This window comes from Salvelinus alpinus, chromosome 28 (assembly GCF_045679555.1).
Source record: "Salvelinus alpinus chromosome 28, SLU_Salpinus.1, whole genome shotgun sequence".
NCBI lineage: Eukaryota > Metazoa > Chordata > Actinopteri > Salmoniformes > Salmonidae > Salvelinus > Salvelinus alpinus.
The window spans coordinates 7,164,085-7,183,397 of NC_092113.1; the positions used below are offsets into that span (position 1 = coordinate 7,164,085).

General features: G+C 43.7%; 1 protein-coding gene and 1 long non-coding RNA gene across 4 annotated transcripts; one reads left to right on the forward strand and one right to left on the reverse strand.

Moving 5' to 3' along the window:
- The first annotated feature begins 757 nt into the window (after positions 1-757).
- LOC139557048 (inosine-5'-monophosphate dehydrogenase 2-like) lies at positions 758-12,445 on the forward strand. 3 transcript variants are annotated; one of them, XM_071371369.1, is made up of 15 exons: positions 758-875; positions 2,674-2,722; positions 2,870-2,952; positions 3,024-3,125; positions 3,742-3,816; positions 4,302-4,508; positions 4,663-4,750; positions 4,881-5,080; positions 5,540-5,630; positions 5,848-5,943; positions 10,267-10,410; positions 11,013-11,157; positions 11,462-11,605; positions 11,732-11,815; positions 12,127-12,445. In XM_071371369.1, the coding sequence occupies exons 4-15, from the start codon at positions 3,057-3,059 to the stop codon at positions 12,146-12,148; spliced, it is 1,365 nt and encodes a 454-aa protein (XP_071227470.1). In that variant the 5' UTR covers positions 758-875; positions 2,674-2,722; positions 2,870-2,952; positions 3,024-3,056; the 3' UTR covers positions 12,149-12,445. The 3 variants fall into 3 exon arrangements, with proteins under 3 accessions (XP_071227470.1, XP_071227468.1, XP_071227467.1); XM_071371367.1 differs by lacking the exon at positions 2,870-2,952 and having other exon boundaries at positions 759-875; XM_071371366.1 differs by lacking the exon at positions 2,870-2,952 and having other exon boundaries at positions 763-1,211.
- On the reverse strand, positions 12,129-16,514 carry LOC139557049 (uncharacterized). The gene is made up of 2 exons (XR_011671325.1): positions 16,131-16,514; positions 12,129-13,200 (listed from the first exon to the last, which is right to left on the reverse strand). It is a non-coding gene; the product is annotated as an uncharacterized lncRNA (long non-coding RNA).
- Between the last annotated feature and the right edge of the window lie 2,799 nt (positions 16,515-19,313).

Consider the following 19,313-nt stretch of genomic DNA (forward strand, 5'->3'; position numbering starts at 1 on the left):
GATAATGTTAAATGGGTGTCCTGACTGGTCACTAAAGATCCCATGCCACTTATCCTAAGAGTATGGGTGTTAACTCTGGTGTCCTGGCTAAATTCCCATTCTGGCCTTCAAACCGTCATGGCCTCAATCATCCTAATCTTCCAACTGGGTCATTAATCTCCCCTGTCATTTTTCTCCCGGTCATTGCCGAAAATGAGTGTTCTCAGTCAACTTAACTGTTAAAATAAAGGTTGTCACTCCACCCACCTGCTGGTTTCAATCAGCAATAACACGAAGGACTTTCAAGACGATCAGAAACGAATAGGCCACAACAGCCTCAACCGCTCTCATAAGATAGAGTAACACAACACAGGTTCATCTCCTAACTGGCCAGCAGCATAAACCACAGATCACGTTCTTCACTAAAACCTACAAACATCAAAACTGGTCGGACCTGACCAACTTACGGGCCCAAAAGGGTAGAGCTGACCTTCCTCAAATATGAACATGGAATGAGCCATGGCAAAATGTGTAGAATAGCAGGAATTTTGCTCATAAACTGCAAGTTACATGCAGCTCTCAGGAACTTGATTTGCTCACGAAAATAAATACACATTATAGGGGGTCCTAACCCAGGGGCTCATAATATTTTGGGGTCCCTGACATTAAAAAGTTCGAAAACCCTTGAACCAGAGCGCAGAATCTAGAACATCTCCATAGTATCCATCCCACTCCAGCGCGGTAGATGGCGGTAATGCACCTAATATTGGTTTCACACCGCCATAAAACCCCGAAGAAGAAAAAGGTTGTCAGACGAAAACGTGTGGGACCAGAGGTATCTCCAGACAGGACAGGAGCTTGATAACGTTGAAGGCCGAAGATTAGAGGGCAGTTCGGTAAATGTTCTACAGTCGTGAATGCATTACATGTCATTTTTATAACCAGGAAAGGGTCTTCTTGACAAGAGACAGAGCGCACGGTCGCACCACGCCACAGCTGACTGACAGATCGCCGATCGTAACTGACGTTCGGAGTGGAGCGAAGAAACGAAGAAAGTTATCGGTCTCTTGGGCCGTTGTCTGTTTAGCACCAACGTGACTAATAAAACACTAACGTAGATACATAAATTGTATAATGGCGGACTACCTGATCAGTGGACAGACTGGTTACGTGCCCGATGATGGACTCTGCGGGCAGCAACTCTTCAACTGCGGGGACGGCCTTACCTACAAGTAATTATTGACGTTTGGCAGTCACATGGCTGCTTGTTGAAATCCATCGCAATTCGCTTTAGTTAACTTGGATAACCTTTGTAGCTAGCTAGTAACCAGCCGTATATTTCGTCGTTGACAAATTAGCTACACTATTATTTGTGCAAGCAGGGGCTTTGGGTGCTTTGAGTCATTGCATTAAATGCAATTATTTCTACATGGCCATGAGTCTACCGACTCAGGTTTCCCGGCTCAACTCAGGCTTTCAAATGACAGCGAGTTAAGTAACAATTTTATTTTGGGGATCGACTCAAATCGACCAAAAATAATATCTGAAAGAAGTATATGCATATGAGGTTCTGGATAGGCCTGGCTATCTTCAGCTATGCAAGCCTGTGATTTGAACGTTCCTCTATCATCCAGAGGGTGTATTCATGAATAATAAGCCTACTTTCAGTGTCTGTTATGAAACATACACACACGACAATAACTCGTGTTTGCAGTCGGTAGACTAGTTTTCCAGCAGTTGAATTAGGAATACCAGGCATGACATTCCTTGTGACGATGTAGCTAATTATGACAACCCGAAGGCACCTCCATGTCAAGATATTATAGAATATGACTGTATTGGCATGACCAATAAGTAGTTGTTAGGCAGAAGTATAGTTAATTTGCCACAGTACCTCATCCAAGGAGAGTTTATACACGTCTTTGGCCTCATCTCTTGTCTACTCTTCAGTGAAGTTACCATCATATCTCATTCTGCGCATTCCATGCTTAATATAGGCCAAGTAGTCTCCTCCTAGAAACATGGGCCTACTTAGTACTGGTATACTTCAAAGTGAAGGCGCTTGTGCAACCGGCTGTTTCAAAATCTCAACCAGTTAGTACCAGACAGACGGTGTGCTTGGAAACATATGATTGTAATAATATATGCCATTTAGCAGACTATTTTATCCAAAGTGACTTAGTCATACTTGCATCACTTCTCGGGACCTTCAGGAACGTGTTGACAGTCAGCGCTAACGTGTAACAACACAGGACACGGTTTGCCTGCTCGTCACATGCATCAGATATCAGTTAGTCCCACGTCAAGTTCCGGATAGCTCAAATTGCTCAGATGATCAAACGCTGAACTTTTGCAGTCCCACTCAAGTGCTGTCGAAAGATATCGTAGAATTTGATATGCCCACTGTCAGTGAATTTTTTAAATAATAATAATAATAAAAAAATAATAACAATTGGAAAGAAAATTACTTTATTAACCAGCTGAAGAAGGAAATTCACATTTGGCCGCCCCACGTGTGATATTGTAACACCTTACTGTACATTCTGAGACACAAATGTGTGAAATTGCATATGTGTGTGAGAATCATTGTTAGATTGTATGCAGCATGTGAAGCCTGTCTCTTCTCTCTCTCTCTCTCTCTTTCTCTTTCTCTTTCTCTTTCTCTTTTCTCTCTTTCTCTTTTCTCTCTCACAGTGACTTCCTGATTCTCCCAGGGTACATTGACTTCACATCGGAACAGGTGGTGAGTGGAACCATTAGGGCTTCTGACCCTCCATGACCTGGTGTCATATTCATTAGTGCACGCCATAGCAAAACATTTTGCAATGTTTCTTATTGGATAAGTTCAGGTCGTCCCTTTTCAGTCCGTTTTCTTCCGTTTGTTGCCTAGTGAATACGACCGAAGATTCCATTTAAGATTACAAGGAAGACCTTCCCATTGTAATCTTGATTGGCAACCGAGCGCCGTGAAAGGTGTGTTTGTGTCTACGACAGGTGTTCGTTACAAGTAGTAACTTGTAGTAACTGGTTTGTGTCCTCTGCAGGATTTGACTTCAGCCCTGACGAAGCAGATCACCATGAAAACGCCTTTTGTATCCTCCCCCATGGACACCGTCACAGAGTCAGCGCTGGCCATTGCCATGGCAGTAAGTCTGCTGTAAACATACACACTTTAGCATGGTGACATAATGGAAGGTTATAGTTCAAAGTCGACTCAGCAAAACACGAAGTGAACAGCAGTGTTAGGCTAACTGTCGTTAAAAAAAAAAAAAACACGATGATCGATAATCGTGACGACAATCTTCTTCGCAGTTGTTGGCACAGTTACCAAGGAAGCAACAAGGAATACAAAAAAACGTATTTGCTGTCTCAGACCGATCACATGATGACATGAGATCACAAAGCAACAAACCCCCCCCCCCCCCACCCTATAAAACAGCTGATAGCAGAAACATCAACAGCTATTGGAAAACAACCAGTACCTTCTCCCAGGGTATGTTGAAGTGACTACAACAGCTGCAATTATGTGTCACTTAAAATAGTAACCTAAGATGGTTGTTTTGTAAAGCCCCCTCCCCCCCAGAGGCAAACATTGCAGTGGAAACATCACATAGTCTTCACTGCAAAACAAATGCCAAGAATTCACTTGAAACTAGTTGTTCTGCATAAATCCTTACATTCTCTCTCACAAACACACACACACACACACACACACAGACACACAAACTGGCAAGTAAACATGTTCTTCTAATCGTCTTACAGCTCACAGGGGGAATAGGCTTCATCCACCACAACTGCACTCCAGAGTTCCAGGCCAACGAGGTCCGCAAGGTCAAGGTGATGACCCCTACTACACGTTCTCTCTCTTTCACTCTTCGTCTCCCTTCATATTTCTCTTCTTTTGTTTTGTTACATGTGTATTTTTGTGTGTGCGTGTCTCTGCTACTCATGTTATTGTCTGCTGTCTTTTGGTTTGGTCGTCCTGCCAACCTAGTTGGAACTGTTTCACTGTAGTGTTCCCGCTAGAACAGGAAGCAATCATTTTCTCTCTCTTCTCCTATTTCATTTTTCATCTATCGCTCATGCGCTCTGGTATGCTTTTTAAATACCCTGTAGATTTGCTGAGCCTAATAGATACCCTTACCCTCTCTCCCCATGTCCCTCTTTCCCCTCCCCCACTTGTTCTTCCGCCTGCTACCCAATTCCTTTCTCTCGACTCCCTCCACTCTCTGCCCTCCGCTCCCCCCCATCCCTCAATCCCTGCTCCCTCTTTTCCCCCTCTTCTCCCGCCTCTTTCCTTTCCTGCCCTCTCTCTCTCCCAGCGGTACGAGCAGGGTTTTATCACAGACCCGGTGGTGATGAGTCCTACAGACCGCGTGGCAGACGTGTTCCAGGCCAAGGCACGCCACGGCTTCTGCGGCATCCCCATCACAGACAGCGGCCACATGGGCGGGCACCTCGTTGGCATCATCTCCTCGCGGGACATTGACTTCCTGAAGGAGGAGGAGCACATGCTGCCACTCAACGAGGTAGTTGTGGCTCAACGCGTATTACGGTGTTTACCCAGTTGGTATTTGTACATCCTGTATAATTGTGTTTAGTTGACTTCCCTGCCACTCTCTAACTCGCGTCCGAAGGTACATGCTAATCTTCTTTTGTTTTCTCCTTCCTTCACCACTACAGGTGATGACAAAGCTTGAGGACCTTGTCGTAGCTCCAGCTGGAGTGACACTGAAAGAGGCCAATGAGATCCTGCAGAGGAGTAAGAAAGGTGAGGAGGCGGGACCTGGGGAGAAGGTTCACCGTTAAAATAAAAAAATGAACGAGACTGTCATATAGCCTACGTCAACATGCCCCGTGTGTCCGAAAGGCCCCGTTATAAATGCCATGTCTCTGTGTAGGTAAGCTGCCCATAGTGAACAAGGAGGGCTGCCTGGTGTCCATCATCGCCAGGACAGACCTGAAGAAGAACAGGGACTTCCCCCTGGCCTCTAAAGACTCACGCAAACAGCTGCTGTGTGGGGCAGCCATCGGGACGCACAACGACGACAAGTACAGACTGGACCTGCTGGTGCAGAGCGGCGTAGATGTGGTCGTACTAGTGGGTTCCTGGTTCTTCTACCGCGTCTACTTGTTATTCTCTTCATGGATACTTTCTCCATCTTTTTCTTCAGTCTGTTCTTTAAAGGGGCAGTCTGCTGTTCAAACAATAACAAAGCGGACAACCCTGCCACTATTTTGGTAAAAAGCGGAGGGATGGCGTTGGAGAAATGTAACCTTTCTCAAGACGGAGCTATGGATACAAGGACTGACCATACATGATACCCAAATTATAGTTTTAACCATGTTTTGTGGCTAGACAGTGTTTGTTTACAATTGCAATGTTTACAAACAAAGGAGTACGATCATTAAGTATGACCAATGATGTGTATGGGTTACGATAGTTGAATAAGTTATATTATTCAAGAATCAATATGTATGTGTATATATAATTAATTAAGTCTAAAGATCGCTGTAGCAATCACAGATTGCCCCTTTAATGTTGCTCTCGTTCATTCAGGACTCCTCTCAAGGGAACTCGATCTTCCAAATCAACATGATTAAGTACATCAAAGAGAAATACCCACAGCTTCAGGTCATTGGAGGCAATGGTGAGTGTTACACACAAATATATATATATACACACACACACACACACACACACACACACACACACACACACACACACACACACACACACACACACACACACACACACACAGAAAGAGCGAGCAAGAAATGCTGCGTTCTCAGAACTGCCCTCATTTCATGATTGCACTGCACCTGCCTGTGACATTGTTGCGCTCTGTCTCCCCCTGTCTGTCTCAGTGGTAACTGCAGCCCAGGCCAAGAACCTGATCGACGCCGGGGTGGACGGCCTGCGAGTGGGCATGGGCAGTGGCTCCATCTGCATCACACAGGAAGGTGAGTCCGACCAATGGCAGACTGCCTAGCTCCCGCTCACCCGCAGCAGCTGTAACCCAATCGGGAGCCTCCAATCTGGCCACCTTTCCGCTAACGACTGAAATCGCCCTTTCGCCAACTGTAGAATTCTGTACAAAGGGTCCCATCCATAACAGGGTTCGTTCTAGGTTCTTTCCTTCTCCCTCACTGGCTGTAGAGAATGCTGAAGGGTTTTGCAGAATCAATTTGTGCTGCCATATTACATTCTAATACAGGCAATTTAACTGAATAAGACCACCTGTGGAGGACTGGAGTGTGGAACATCCTCAAACTTCAGCCAAACCGTTTCAGATCAAAACTCTGAAACCTGACAATAACAATGGACTTTCTCACGGAGGCAGGTCCTTTAGAAATCACGCGCAACTCCCCCATCAATTGTCAGTCTTACCCTCTATTTTCTGTTTCTCTTTCACCTCATCCTCCCCTCTCTCAATCATGCTATTCTATCTCTATCTTTCATGATCTGTTTTTTTTGGTTTCTTATTTTCGATCTATCTCTTCCTTTATCATCTCCTTGTCTCTGTATCCGTTTTGTTGTTTTCTTTTTGTTCCCCTCTCTTACCCACCACCTCCATTTCATGTTTCGTTGTGTGGACCTCTGCTCTATTGGTTTCACACGGCCTGTGATGTCTGTCTCTCTAGCGCCTCTCAGTGTTGCTCCTGGTATAAATCTCCACAGCCCCAAAACCCCAACTACTGTAACGGGATACTGCAGTAAGTCCCTCCCACCAGGCCCCCCTACCCTGCGCAGGGCATTTTCTCTCTAATTGGCTCCACTACCACACTGTGCCCGCCTACCCCCCGTCACAGCCTGTCTGCATTGGTTGGTTAACGGCTCTGCATCAGTAGAAGTAGTAGCTAAGCTGGTTTTGGGGGTTTTGGATGCTTGTCCTTTTGTCCTTGACTAATCTGTCAGCGTGACATCACACCGCCCCTTGTCTCGACATCCTCGTCGTTTTAAAACTTACAGTACATTTGAAATCAAATAGAATTGTATTCATCACATGCTTCGTAAACAACAGGTGCAGACTAACAGTGAAAGGCTTACTTGCGGGCCCTTACCAACAACGCAGAGAAAGAAAATAGAGAAATAATTTTTACGTTTAACACGTAATAATAATAATAAATATACAATGAGTAACAATAACTTGGCTATATACACGGGGTACCAGTACTGAGTCAATGTGCAGGGGTACGAGGTAATTGAGGTAGATATGCACATATAGTGTAACTAGGAATAAAGTGACCGATTTTAATAAACAGTAGCGGCAGCATATTTGAGTAGTCACCGTTACTGCAAAAAGGATCAATGTAGATGGTCCGGGTAACTATTTAACTAACTGTTTAGTAGTCTTACGGCTTGGGGGTAGAAGGTGGATGCATATGAGGAAGTGTATTTTAGTAGTGCGGTTCACCTTCCCTCTGAAACAAGCTGAACCTGAACAGATTTCAATGTCTTTAGCAATACCAGTTACTACAGGTTGTTACTACATTTTCACCATCTTTCAATTTCCTGTTAAATGTCTTTCTCTGTTGAGAATCATTAACCTGTGTGTGTGTGTGTGTGTCCCATGGATTGGATTTAACCACATTTTCCCTGTCAGCTAGACATCAACATATGGTCATGTTTTCATATAGGAGTGGGGAGGGAGCCCTTAGCTCCAGATTAGACTGGCTGTTGTAACGCGTTAAGGAATCTACGTACAGTATGTCATTGCTTCTTACACCCCATTCACATGTAACAGTCATTGACTTAACAACACTGTAACTTATACTGTAAACCCGACCTGTAACTTAGGATTTACTATCTGTTTGTTCATAATAGTATTGTTCCTTTGGAGAGGGTATAAGATGCATGTCTTCAAATGCTTTCTGGTAGTGCTGCTTTGCAATTTAATCAATTCGTATTCAGTATTTATGGTAATTATTTACTCAATTTCATTCCAGTCCCAGTTAGCTCATGGATATGCATATCAATCACAAAAAAAAAGGTGAGCGCGAAGCTAAAATAATATTTTCCACTTTCTCAACTTCCTCCTTTGATGTGGGCTTCAGACATAGTAATTAACTCATTTTAGAGTAAGAGTTCGTCAAAACGTTCTCGGCCGAACTGACGGCTGGTAACAGGATTCATTGAAACGTGGGCTCCCGAGTGGCGCAGCGGTCTAAGGCACTGCATATCAGTGCTAGAGGCGTCACTATAGTACCTGGTTCGAATCCCGGCTGTATCACATCCGGCCGTGATTGGGAGTCCCATAGGGCGGAGCATAATTGGCCCAGCGTCATTAGGGTTTGGCCGGGGTAGGCCGTCATTGTAAATAAGAATTGGTTCTTAACTGACTTGACTAGTTAAATAAAGGTTAAATGTAAAAAATACATAAAATGTTTAACTGTCACACAAAACGTTAAGGAGGAAAAGAGGCCAATCTGCTAATTCTCATATTTAGTGTTGAGGGAAAAAAGCCTGCATAATAATCAATCAATCTAGTGTATTTATTAAGCCCTTTTTACACAAGCCGATGTCACACAGTGCTATACAGAAACCCAGCCTAAAACCACAACCAGCAATCAATGCAGATGTAGAAGCACGGTGGCTAGGAAAAACTCCCTAGGAAGGCAGGAACCTAGGAAGAAACCTAGAGGAGCCTGAGGGGTGGACAGTCCTCTTCTGGCTGTGCCAGGTGGAGATTATAACAGTACATGGCCAAGATGTTCAAACGCTCATAGATGACCAGCAGGGTCAAATAATAATAATAATCACAGTGGTTGTCGAGGGTGCAACAGGTCAGCACCTCAGGAGTAAATGTCAGTTGGCTTTTCATAGCCGATCATTCAGAGTTAGAGACAGAGAGTTAGAGACAGAGAGTTAGAGACAGAGAGTTAGAGACAGAGAGTTAGAGACCAGTGTTCCATAGCCACAGGCAGAACAGTTGAAACTGGAGCAGCAGCAGGTGGACTGGGGACAGCAAGGAGTCATCAGGCCAGATAGTCCTGGGGCATGGTCCTAGGGCTCAGGTCCTCCGAGAGAAGAGAGAAAGAAAGAGAGGGAGAGTAAAAAAGAGAGAAAAGGGAGAGAGAGAATTAGAGGGAGCATACTTAAATTCACACAGGACACTGGATAAGACAGGAGAAATACTCCAGATATAACAGACTGACCCTAGCCCCCCGCCACAAACTACTGCAGCATAAATACTGGAGGCTGAGACCGGAGGGGTCGGGAGACACTGTGGCCCCGTCCGACGATACCGGACAAGGCCAAACAGGCAGGATATAACCCCACCCACTTTGCCAAAGCACAGCCCCCACACCACTAGAGAGATATCTTCAACCACCAACTTACTACCCTGAGACAAGGCTGAGTATAGCCCACGAAGTTCTCCCCCACGGCACGAACCCCTCCTAGGGACGGCATGGAAGAGCACCAGTAAGCCAGTGACTCAGCCCCTGTAATAGGGTTAGAGGCAGAGAATGCCAGTGGAGGGAGGGGAACCGGCCAGGCAGAGACAGCAAGGGCGGTTCGTCGCTCCGGTGCCTTTCCGTTCACCTTCACACTCCTGGGCCAGACTACACTCAATCATAGGACCTACTGAAGAGATGCTTCCTGAAGAGATGCTTCCTGAAGAGATGCTTCCTGAAGAGATGCTTGTGCTTCCTGGATTCAAAACATATAAACTCAAACCCTTTCTAAGGCTTCCTCGCTTTCAGTTGTTTTTCTTTTCATTTGATGAATGTTATTTTCCCAAATAAACATCACGTTTCTCTAATGTAGCCTAATATTGTGTGTGTGTTTGGTGTACTACTTGTTGAATCATGTTTTGTGAATGGGAAATCCTATCTTACTAAATGCCAAAAGGTCTTTCCTGTCCCGTCAGCTTGCTGTGTAATCAGTTTCATAATGATTACGTTTATCAGGGAAAAACAGACGATAAAATCCAATTCATTATGAGATGATCCACTCAAGCAAGCCAAAACCATGTTTAATACACAGCAAATCAACAAAAATAAAATAATACTGATATGATTAATTCACTTGATAAACCAGGAAATTACAACATAAAATGGCAGGCGAGGACAGACTGTCTGCTGTGTGAGGATGCCTAATGTCTAGTCTGTCTCTGATGGGGGGCTACATATGAAGGGTTGGCTGGATATGCCCCACCATGACTTGTCAGCCTCAATTGAACCAAGTGACACAAAGTAGGCCTCAAGCAGTCATGAGCATTGTCACTACGTGTGTGTGTGTGTTCTTTGTTCACGCCTGTCCTCCTTCCCTTGTTGTCTCAGTGTTGGCGTGTGGGCGTCCCCAGGCCACCGCCGTGTACAAGGTGTCTGAGTACGCCCGTCGATTTGGGGTGCCAGTCATCGCCGATGGAGGCATCCAGACCGTGGGGCACATCGCCAAAGCCCTGGCACTTGGGGCATCTACAGGTGTGTCTCAGGCTCAATTCAAATACCCATACACACACCAACTCTCATTAGTCAATAATATAGCATTAGCCATTACACATAGCATTAGCCATTACACATAGCATTAGCCATTATGGCAGATAGCCAAGTGGTTAGAGCATTGAGCCAGTAACCGAAGGGTTGCTGGATCGAATCCCCGAGCTGACAAGGTAAAAATCTGTCGTTCTGCCCCTGAGCAAGGCAGTTAACCCACTGTTCCCCGGGCGCTGAAGACGTGGATGTCGATTAAGGCAGCCCCCCGCACCTCTGATTCAGAGGGCTTGGGTTAAATGCGGAAGACACATTTCAGTTGAATGCTTTCAGTTGTACAACTGACTAGATATCCCCCTTTCCCTTACACATAGCATTAGCCACAATTAGCATTAGCCGTTACACATAGCATTAGCCGTTACACATAGCATTAGCCACAATTAGCATTAGCCGTTACACATAGCATTAACCATTACTTTTAGCACTTACAGGCTCACATTTAGAGACTGATATAATAATGTACTAACACACAAAAATCCATCTCAAAGCATGAAAGGTACATTCTCTCATCTCTCCTCCCCTTGTCTCTCCAGTGATGATGGGCTCTCTCCTGGCTGCCACCAGCGAGGCTCCAGGTGAATACTTCTTCTCTGACGGCATCAGGCTGAAGAAATACCGAGGCATGGGCTCATTGGATGCCATGGACAAGAACCTGGGCTCCCAGACCAGATACTTCAGGTACGGAGTCATAGTTATACTAATGCACTAGTAATACAAATCTTTATTTTCCCTAAGATTGTATTCATTAGGCACCAAACGAAATAAAACAGACAAACAGGGAGGCACTACCTGAACTTGTCCAATAAGAAGCGCTTGTTGCTTCCCTTTGCAACATGTTTCGCTACGGTGTGCGCTAATCAATTGCTACGACCCAGGGGCAACTAGCTCTGCAGCAGGCAGTCACTCAAAAGACAAATAACACATAGCTGACCCGTCCTCTTTCTCTCTCTCTCTACCCGTTTCCTCCTCCGTCTTTCTGCAGTGAGTGTGACAAGATCAAGGTGGCTCAGGGTGTGTCGGGGGCAGTCCAGGATAAGGGCTCTATCCATAAGTTTATTCCCTACCTGCTGGCTGGGATCCAACACTCCTGTCAAGACATCGGATCCAAGAGCCTCACCCAGCTCAGGTACACGTACACACACACGCGCACACACACACGTCTGAATGTTTGTCAAAGTGCACCTACTTTGATACCGGCACATGTGTGTGAGCTCGGGGGCTCCGTGTAACACTATTTGTCTTTCCCGTGCAGAGCCATGATGTATTCTGGGGATCTGAAGTTTGAGAGGAGGACGACATCGGCTCAGATGGAGGGAGGAGTCCACAGCCTGCACAGGTACTTACTGATGTGATCTAACTAGGCAGTGTTGACGAGCCTACGGTGCTGTCACAGAAGCTAACATTGCAATATATTCTTTGCTTGGTGAGCGGATTTTCTTAAGATCTCAGTTTCACATACCGCCTGCAAGCTCCTAGATTTAAAATGGTTCCCCTTTCCAAACAAATCTCACTTCAACCTGTTTATAGGTCTTTCCGATCTCAGCATGATTCAACATGTTGGTAATTCGTTACCAGGTCATTAATCTGTTAAACCTGCTCTTTTTTTCTCCCTGTCTTTTTCTCCCTGACTGTCTTTTCTCCCTGCAGTTATGAGAAGTGCCTGTTCTAAAGACGAGAACAACAGTAGTGGGCTGCAGACTTGTGTTCCTCAAGCGTACGCACATGAAAGCACACCCAACTACTTGACAACCCCCCTCACACACACACTAACACAAATGTCAATTATGCCTAAACCATCAGTCTTCCCCATCTGTTGTTCCCTATCTATGCTGAGGGAGAGCAGAGCATGTCTGTCTTGTCTATCCGTCAGTATTGTGATGGAGTGTTTTGGTGTTGTCAGATGCCTTCCATGTCCTATTGACGTGAATAAAGGTGAATAAGTCAAATAAAATGTTTTTTTTCCACACGTTTTTTTGTTATTGTGGTCATTTGAATGGTCGTGTATCATGTGTAGAGATACAGACCTGGTTTGAAATATATGGGTATTTGTAATTTAAAAAATAAATAACAATTCTGTGTCTTTTAGTATTTTCAAATAATATGTCAGAAATGAAATTCTTCAATTTTGATAATGTTCTATAAATATCCTACTATTTGAAACTATTTTCCAAATACATTATTTCAAGTACTTGTAGAACCAAACAGACCTGAGTTCAAATGCATGGGAGTATTTCAGTATTTGTATTTATAAATGCACTTCTGTGTATATTTGAATCCATGCCAATACCTTCCAAGTGTATTTAAACATTCCAATATCAACTACATGTATTTTCAAAGAAAAATAAATACAAATAATTACTTTGAAATGTCTTTGAACTCGGGTCTAATGGGAAATGCCATCTAAGTTGTATGGAGTAAGGTGAGAGTTGGGGATGGAAAACCTCTTAATTTAACAGATACAATATAATATGTAGTGTAAATAAATAGTGTTGTATTTCATTCTGTGATTTAGAGTTTATAACCTACCTGTCTGATAGACACACAGAACCATGATCCTCTTTTGGAGAGGACAATGAGGTCTCTGGGGGGGGGGATCAGGTATACCTCCAAATCCACCGGACTTTCCAGGCCACGCACCAGTGGACACACACCTGCCCCACACATGCACACCTGTCCCACCGATCAGACAGACTGGTGTCTTCAATTAGCAACTCCACAAGGCTGAAGAAGGGAATCATCAAACTTACTTTAACCTTGACTACTGTAACAGCTATTTGTATTGTATCGGTTGAAAAAGTAATATACTTTACAGTACCAGTCAAAAGTTTGGACACAGCTACTCATTCCAGGGTTTTTCTTTATTACTACTATTTTCTACATTGTAGAATAATAGTGAAGACATCAAAACTATGAAATAACACATGGAATCATGTAGTAACCAAAAAAGTGTTAAACAAATCAAAATATATTTTATATTTGAGATTCTTCAAAGTAGCCACCCTTTGCCTTGATGAAAGCTTTGCACACTATTGGCATTCTCTCAACCAGCTTCATGAGGTAGTCATCTGGAATGTATTTCAATTAACAGGTGGCCTTGTTAAAAGTTCATTTGTGGAATTTCTTTCCTTCTTAATGCGTATACAGAAGACAGCCCTATTTGGTAAAAGACCAAGTCCATATTATGGCAAGAACAGCTCAAATAAGGAAAAGGAAACGACAGTCCATCATTACTTTAAGACATGAAGGTCAGTCAAAATGGAACATATCAAGAACTTTGAATGTTTCTTCAAGTGCAGTCGCAAAAACTATCAAGCGCTATGATGAAAATGGTTCTCATGAGGACCGCCACAGGAAAGGAAGACCCAGAGTTACCTCTGCGGCAGAGAATAAGTTCATTAGAGTTACCAGCCTCAGAAATTGCAGCCCAAATAAATGCTTCTCTGAGTTCAAGTAACAGACACATCTCAACATCTACTGTTCAGAGGAGACTCCGTGAATCAGGCCTTCATGGTCAAATTGCTGAAAAGAAACCACTACTATAGGACACAAATAAGAAGAGACTTGCTTGGGCCAAGAAAGATGAACAATGAACATTAGACCGGTGGAAATCTGTCCTTTGGTCTGATGAGTCCAAATTTGAGATTTGGACTCAACCACTGTGTCTTTGTGAGACGCAGAGTAGGTGAACGGATGATCTCCACATGTGTGGTTCCCACCATGAAGCATGGAGGAGGAGGTGTGATGGTGTGGGGGTGCTTTGCTGGTGACAGTGTGATTTATTTCGAATTCAAGGCACACTTAACCAGTATGGCTACCACAGCATTCTGCAGCGATATGCAATCCCATCTGGTTTTTCAACAGGACAATGACCCAACACACCTCCAGGCTGTGTACATGCTATTTGAACAAGAAGGATAGTGATGGAGTGCTGCATCAGATGACCTGGCCTCCACAATCACCCGACCTCAACCCAATTGAGATGGTTTGGGATGAGTTGGACCTGCAGAGTGAAGGAAAAGCAGCCAACAATTGCTCAGCATATGTGGGAACTCCTTCGAGACTGTTGGAAAAGCATTCCAGGAGAAGCTGGTTGAGAGGATGCCAAGAGTGGGCAAAGCTGTCATCAAGGCAAATGGCGGCTACTTTGAATAATCAAAAATATATTTTGATTAGTTTAACCCTTTTTTGGTTACTACATGATTCCATATGTGGGCATATTGGCTGTATCACTGCCTGGTACGGCAACTGCTCCCCCCATAACCGTAAGGCTCTCCAGAGGGTAGTGAGGTCTGCACAACACATCACCGGGGGCAAACTACCTGTCCTCCAGGACACATACACCACCCGATGTCACAGGAAGGCCAAAAAGATCATCAAGGACAACAACCACCCGAGCCACTGCCTGTTCACCCGCTATCATCCAGAAGGCAAGGTCAGTACAGGTGCATCAAAGCAGGGACCGAGAGACTGAAAAACAGCTTCTATCTCAAGGCCATCAGACTGTTAAACAGCCATCACTAACATTGAGTGGCTGCTGCCAACATACTGACTCAACTCCAGCCACTGGAAAAATGTATGTAATAAATGTAGCACTAGCCACTTTAAACAATGCCACTTCATATAATGTTTACATACCCTACATTACTCATCTCATATGTATATACTGTACTCTATACCATCTACTGCATCTTGCCATCTTGATGTAATGTATCACTAGCCACTTTAAACAATGCCACTTTTAAATGTTTACATACCCTACATTACTCATCTCATATGTATATACTGTACTCTATACCATCTACTGCATCTTGCCATCTTGATGTAATGTATCACTAGCCACTTTATATAATGTTTACATACCCTACATTACTCATCTCATATGTATATACTGTACTCTATACCATCCACTGCATCTTGCCTATGCCGTTCTATACCATCACTCATTCATATATTTTTTCATGTATATATTCTTATTCATTCCTTGACACTTGTGTGTGTATAAGGTAATTGTTGTGAAATTGTTAGGTTAGATTACTCGTTGAAAATTACTGCATTGTCGGAACTAGAAGCACAAGCATTTCGCTACACTCGCATTAACATCTGCTAACCATGTGTATGTGACAAATACGATTTCTGGTGTTATTTCATAGTTTTGATGTCTTCACTATTATTATAGAATGTAGAAAATAGTAAAAATAAAGAAAAACACTTGAATGAGTAGGTGTGTCCAAACTTTTGACTGGTACTGTATATCAACTGTAAAAATCAGTTGAAAGTGGCAGGAGGTAATGGTACAGTAGTAAAGCAATCAGAGATTGTAAGTGTTGTTGTGACAGCAAAAGGGGGAGGGACGGAGCGAAGGAGGAGTTATGGTCAGTTGTTCTGCAGAAGTGAAAGTGAAATCGAGTCTTTGTGTATTTAGGAGGAAGTGAAGACTCATAAATAGAGGAGTGCAGACAGCAGGGTGACAGCCGAGTTGGAGCAAGCTGATGGCAACCTGAGCAAAACATATACGGTAACTTTCTTTTCAGAAAAGGGGGACTCGTCATGTCATTTTATGGGGGGGCTGTACTTTGTTTCCATTTATTTAACCATCTGTTTTTGTCCTCATTCACCTCATTCAACCCTTTCTCACTATATATGTAGCTTACCTTCAAAATACCCCTCTCGGGAGTTCTCTTGTTTTGAGTTACCGTTTTTCTGTTCCTTTCTGTTTGCGTTCTCTTCTTCTAATGATCAGATAAACACTAGCTTTCCCCTCAAACCTGAGGAGTAGGTGACTTCAATTAATAAGTGAAAGTATGCCTCTGATGACTCATTAATAGGCTTTCTGCCCTCTCTTTTTCTCTCTCTCTCCCCCTCTCGCTCTCTCTCTCTCTCCCTCTGTCTCTCTCTCACTCTCTGTCTGTCCCTTTTAACTATTCTCTGGGTGTCTTCCAGTAAATTTGTAGCAGAGCCTATGTGAGATTTAAAGTAAAATGACGGAAGAAATAAAGTTCCACAGCCAACCGATCTTTTCCTTATATCTCCCATAAACCTTTGCTTTTATAACTCTCTTCATCTGCTCCTCCTTCAATGGACTGTGACCTCCTGTGCCGTTTGTCTCTCTCTCTCTATATATATATTTATAGCTCTCTCTTCCTCTATCTCTTTCTCTTCCTCTATCTCTCTCTTCCTCTATCTCTGGCTCTTTATCTCTCTCTCTCTCTCTCTCTCTCCCTCTCTCTCTCTCTCCAGACATAGTTTTTTCAAGATGTGAATGGAACAGGATAGACCAATTTCTTTTCTCCACCCCAAGAAATTGTGAAATGGGAACGGGATCCTCAAATAGTGACGTTGGCGGGTAGGATGGTAACGGAACCCATAATGCAGCTGTGTCTATGAACAGCACCTGGATGTGGGTTCCGTCTCCATCCCGTTTTGCAATATCCAACAATCTGACTGTTTCTAGTGCTGTCAGAGGGAGAACAATACTTCATGGTGTACTTGACTCAGTGAGTGTCTTTCAGCGTGGTGTGGCTTAAGTTGACACTTCAAGAACTAACAGGTGATGTTCTTCAATGACACGTTTTCTCCCGGATTGCCAAACACACTATAAGGCACCGGGAATTTCGTGTCAGCAAAGAATGGCACCAGCTTCTATCTAGGACTTGAGCAGCTTGGTGCTATTTATTTTTGATAATGTTGTATATACAGTGTAGTTTGTAAATTGATTCATCGTCAGAGAGTGTTTCTGCATTGTCGCCCTGTTCTTGTGTCCTAAATTCAAAATGGATTTTATTAACAGAATCAACTTTTTACATTGTCTGGGAACACTGCTAAATAAAATGTCCATGGATATGTTTGTGCCGTCAGTTTACATTACACGGACCGTTTACATTGCGGTTAGTTTACATTTGCAGTTACCGAATCAAATCTTATTGGTCACATGCCCCGAATATAACATTTGTAGATTTTACAGTGAAATGCTTAATTACGAGCCCATTCCCAAACAGTGCAGAGTTAAAAAGTAATACAAATACTCCCCCCCAAAAAATAAGGAAATAGTAACACAATTAATACAATAACGAGGCTTTATACAGGGAGTACCAGTACCCAGTCAATGTGCAGGGATAGAAGGTAATTAAGGTAATACAGTATGTACATGTAGGTAGGGGTAACAGTGACTAGGCAAACAGGATATATATTAAACAGAGTAGCAGCAGCGTATGTAAAGTGTGTCTATGTGTGAGTGTTATGTGTTGCGTCAATATGCATGTGTGTGTGTGTTGGAGTGTGAGTGTAGTATATGTGAGTGTGTGTGTAGGGTCTAGTGAGTGTGCATGGAGCCAGTACAAGGGAGTCAGTGCCAAACAATTAAGATATATAAATAATAAAGGGCATCAATGTGAATAGTCCGGGTAACCATTTGATGAACTGTCCAGCAGTCTTATGGCTTGGGTGTAGAAGCTGTTCAGGAGCCTTTAGGACCTAGACTTGGTGCTCCGGTACCGCTTTCCGTGCAGTAGCAGAAAGAACAGTCTATGACTTTGGTGGCTGGTGTCTTTGGCAATTTCTCTGGCCTCCCTCGGTCACTGCATGCTATAGAGGTCCTGGATGGCAAGGAGTTCAGCCCCGGTGATTTTGTATTTGTATTTATTAAGGATCCCCATTAGCTGAGCAGCTACTCTTCCTGGGGTCCAGCAACATTAAGGCAGTTATATACAATTTAAAATATTACATGACATTTCATTTCATAACCCTTTACCCAATACATTTAGTGTGTTCCCTCAGGCCAATACTGCACTATCACATATTTACAATAAAACATCCACGTGTGTGTAGAGTGCGTGTCTTTTCATGTGTATGTGTGTTTGTGCCTGTGTGTGTCTCTCCTCACAGTCCTTGCTGTTCCATAAGGTGAATTTTTATCTGTTTTTTTTAAATTTGATTCTACTCCTTGCTTCAGTTACTTGATGTGGAATAGAGTTCCATGTAGTCATGGCTCTATGCAGTACCGTGCGCCTCCCATAGTCTGTTACTGCATAGAGCCAACTTGGGGACTGTGAAGAGACCTCTTGTGGCATGTCTTGTGGGGGTATGAATGGGTGTCTGAGCTGGTGTGCTAGTAGTTTAAACAGAAGTCAATCGCTCCTCCACTTTAAGCAATGAGAGATTTACCTGCATATTATTAATGTTAGCTCACCGTGTACATTTAAGTGCCAGCCGTGCTGCCCTGTTCTGAGCCAATTGCCACACCTGTCACACCTGAACAGTAGTCCAGGTGCGACAAAACTTTATTAGTAAAGTTATTAGTAAAGATTGAAAAAAGTAAGGGGCCTGTACTGGGTCGTACGCACTACCCTCTGTAGCCTCTGTTGCGCCTTGAGTTCGAATGCTGAGCAGTTGACATACCAAGCGGTGATGCAGCCAGTCAAGATGCTCTCAATGGTGCAGCTGTATAACTTTTTGAGGATCTGAGGGCCCATGCCAAATCTTTTCAGCACCCTGAGGGGGAAGAGGCGTTGTTCGTGCCCTCTTCACGACTGAGCTGGTGTGTTTAGACCATGATACATGTATGTCCTTAGTGACGCGGACACCGAGGAACTTGAAGGTCTCGACCCGCATAGCAGGCATAGTCAACTTCTAATTCTACTTAGTTCGACTACGCTGAGACTTCGTGAACATCTGTAGGCTACTGCTCAAATTAGCCTGACTGTAGGCCTGTTGGCTAATGAGCCTGAACCAGCCCTGTGTTCCTAGTCCGGCAACCTTCATATATACAGTCATTTTCTGGCACCCACCATGAGAACAGAATGATTTATTATGACCAGTTGAGTTTCTATACCAAAAAG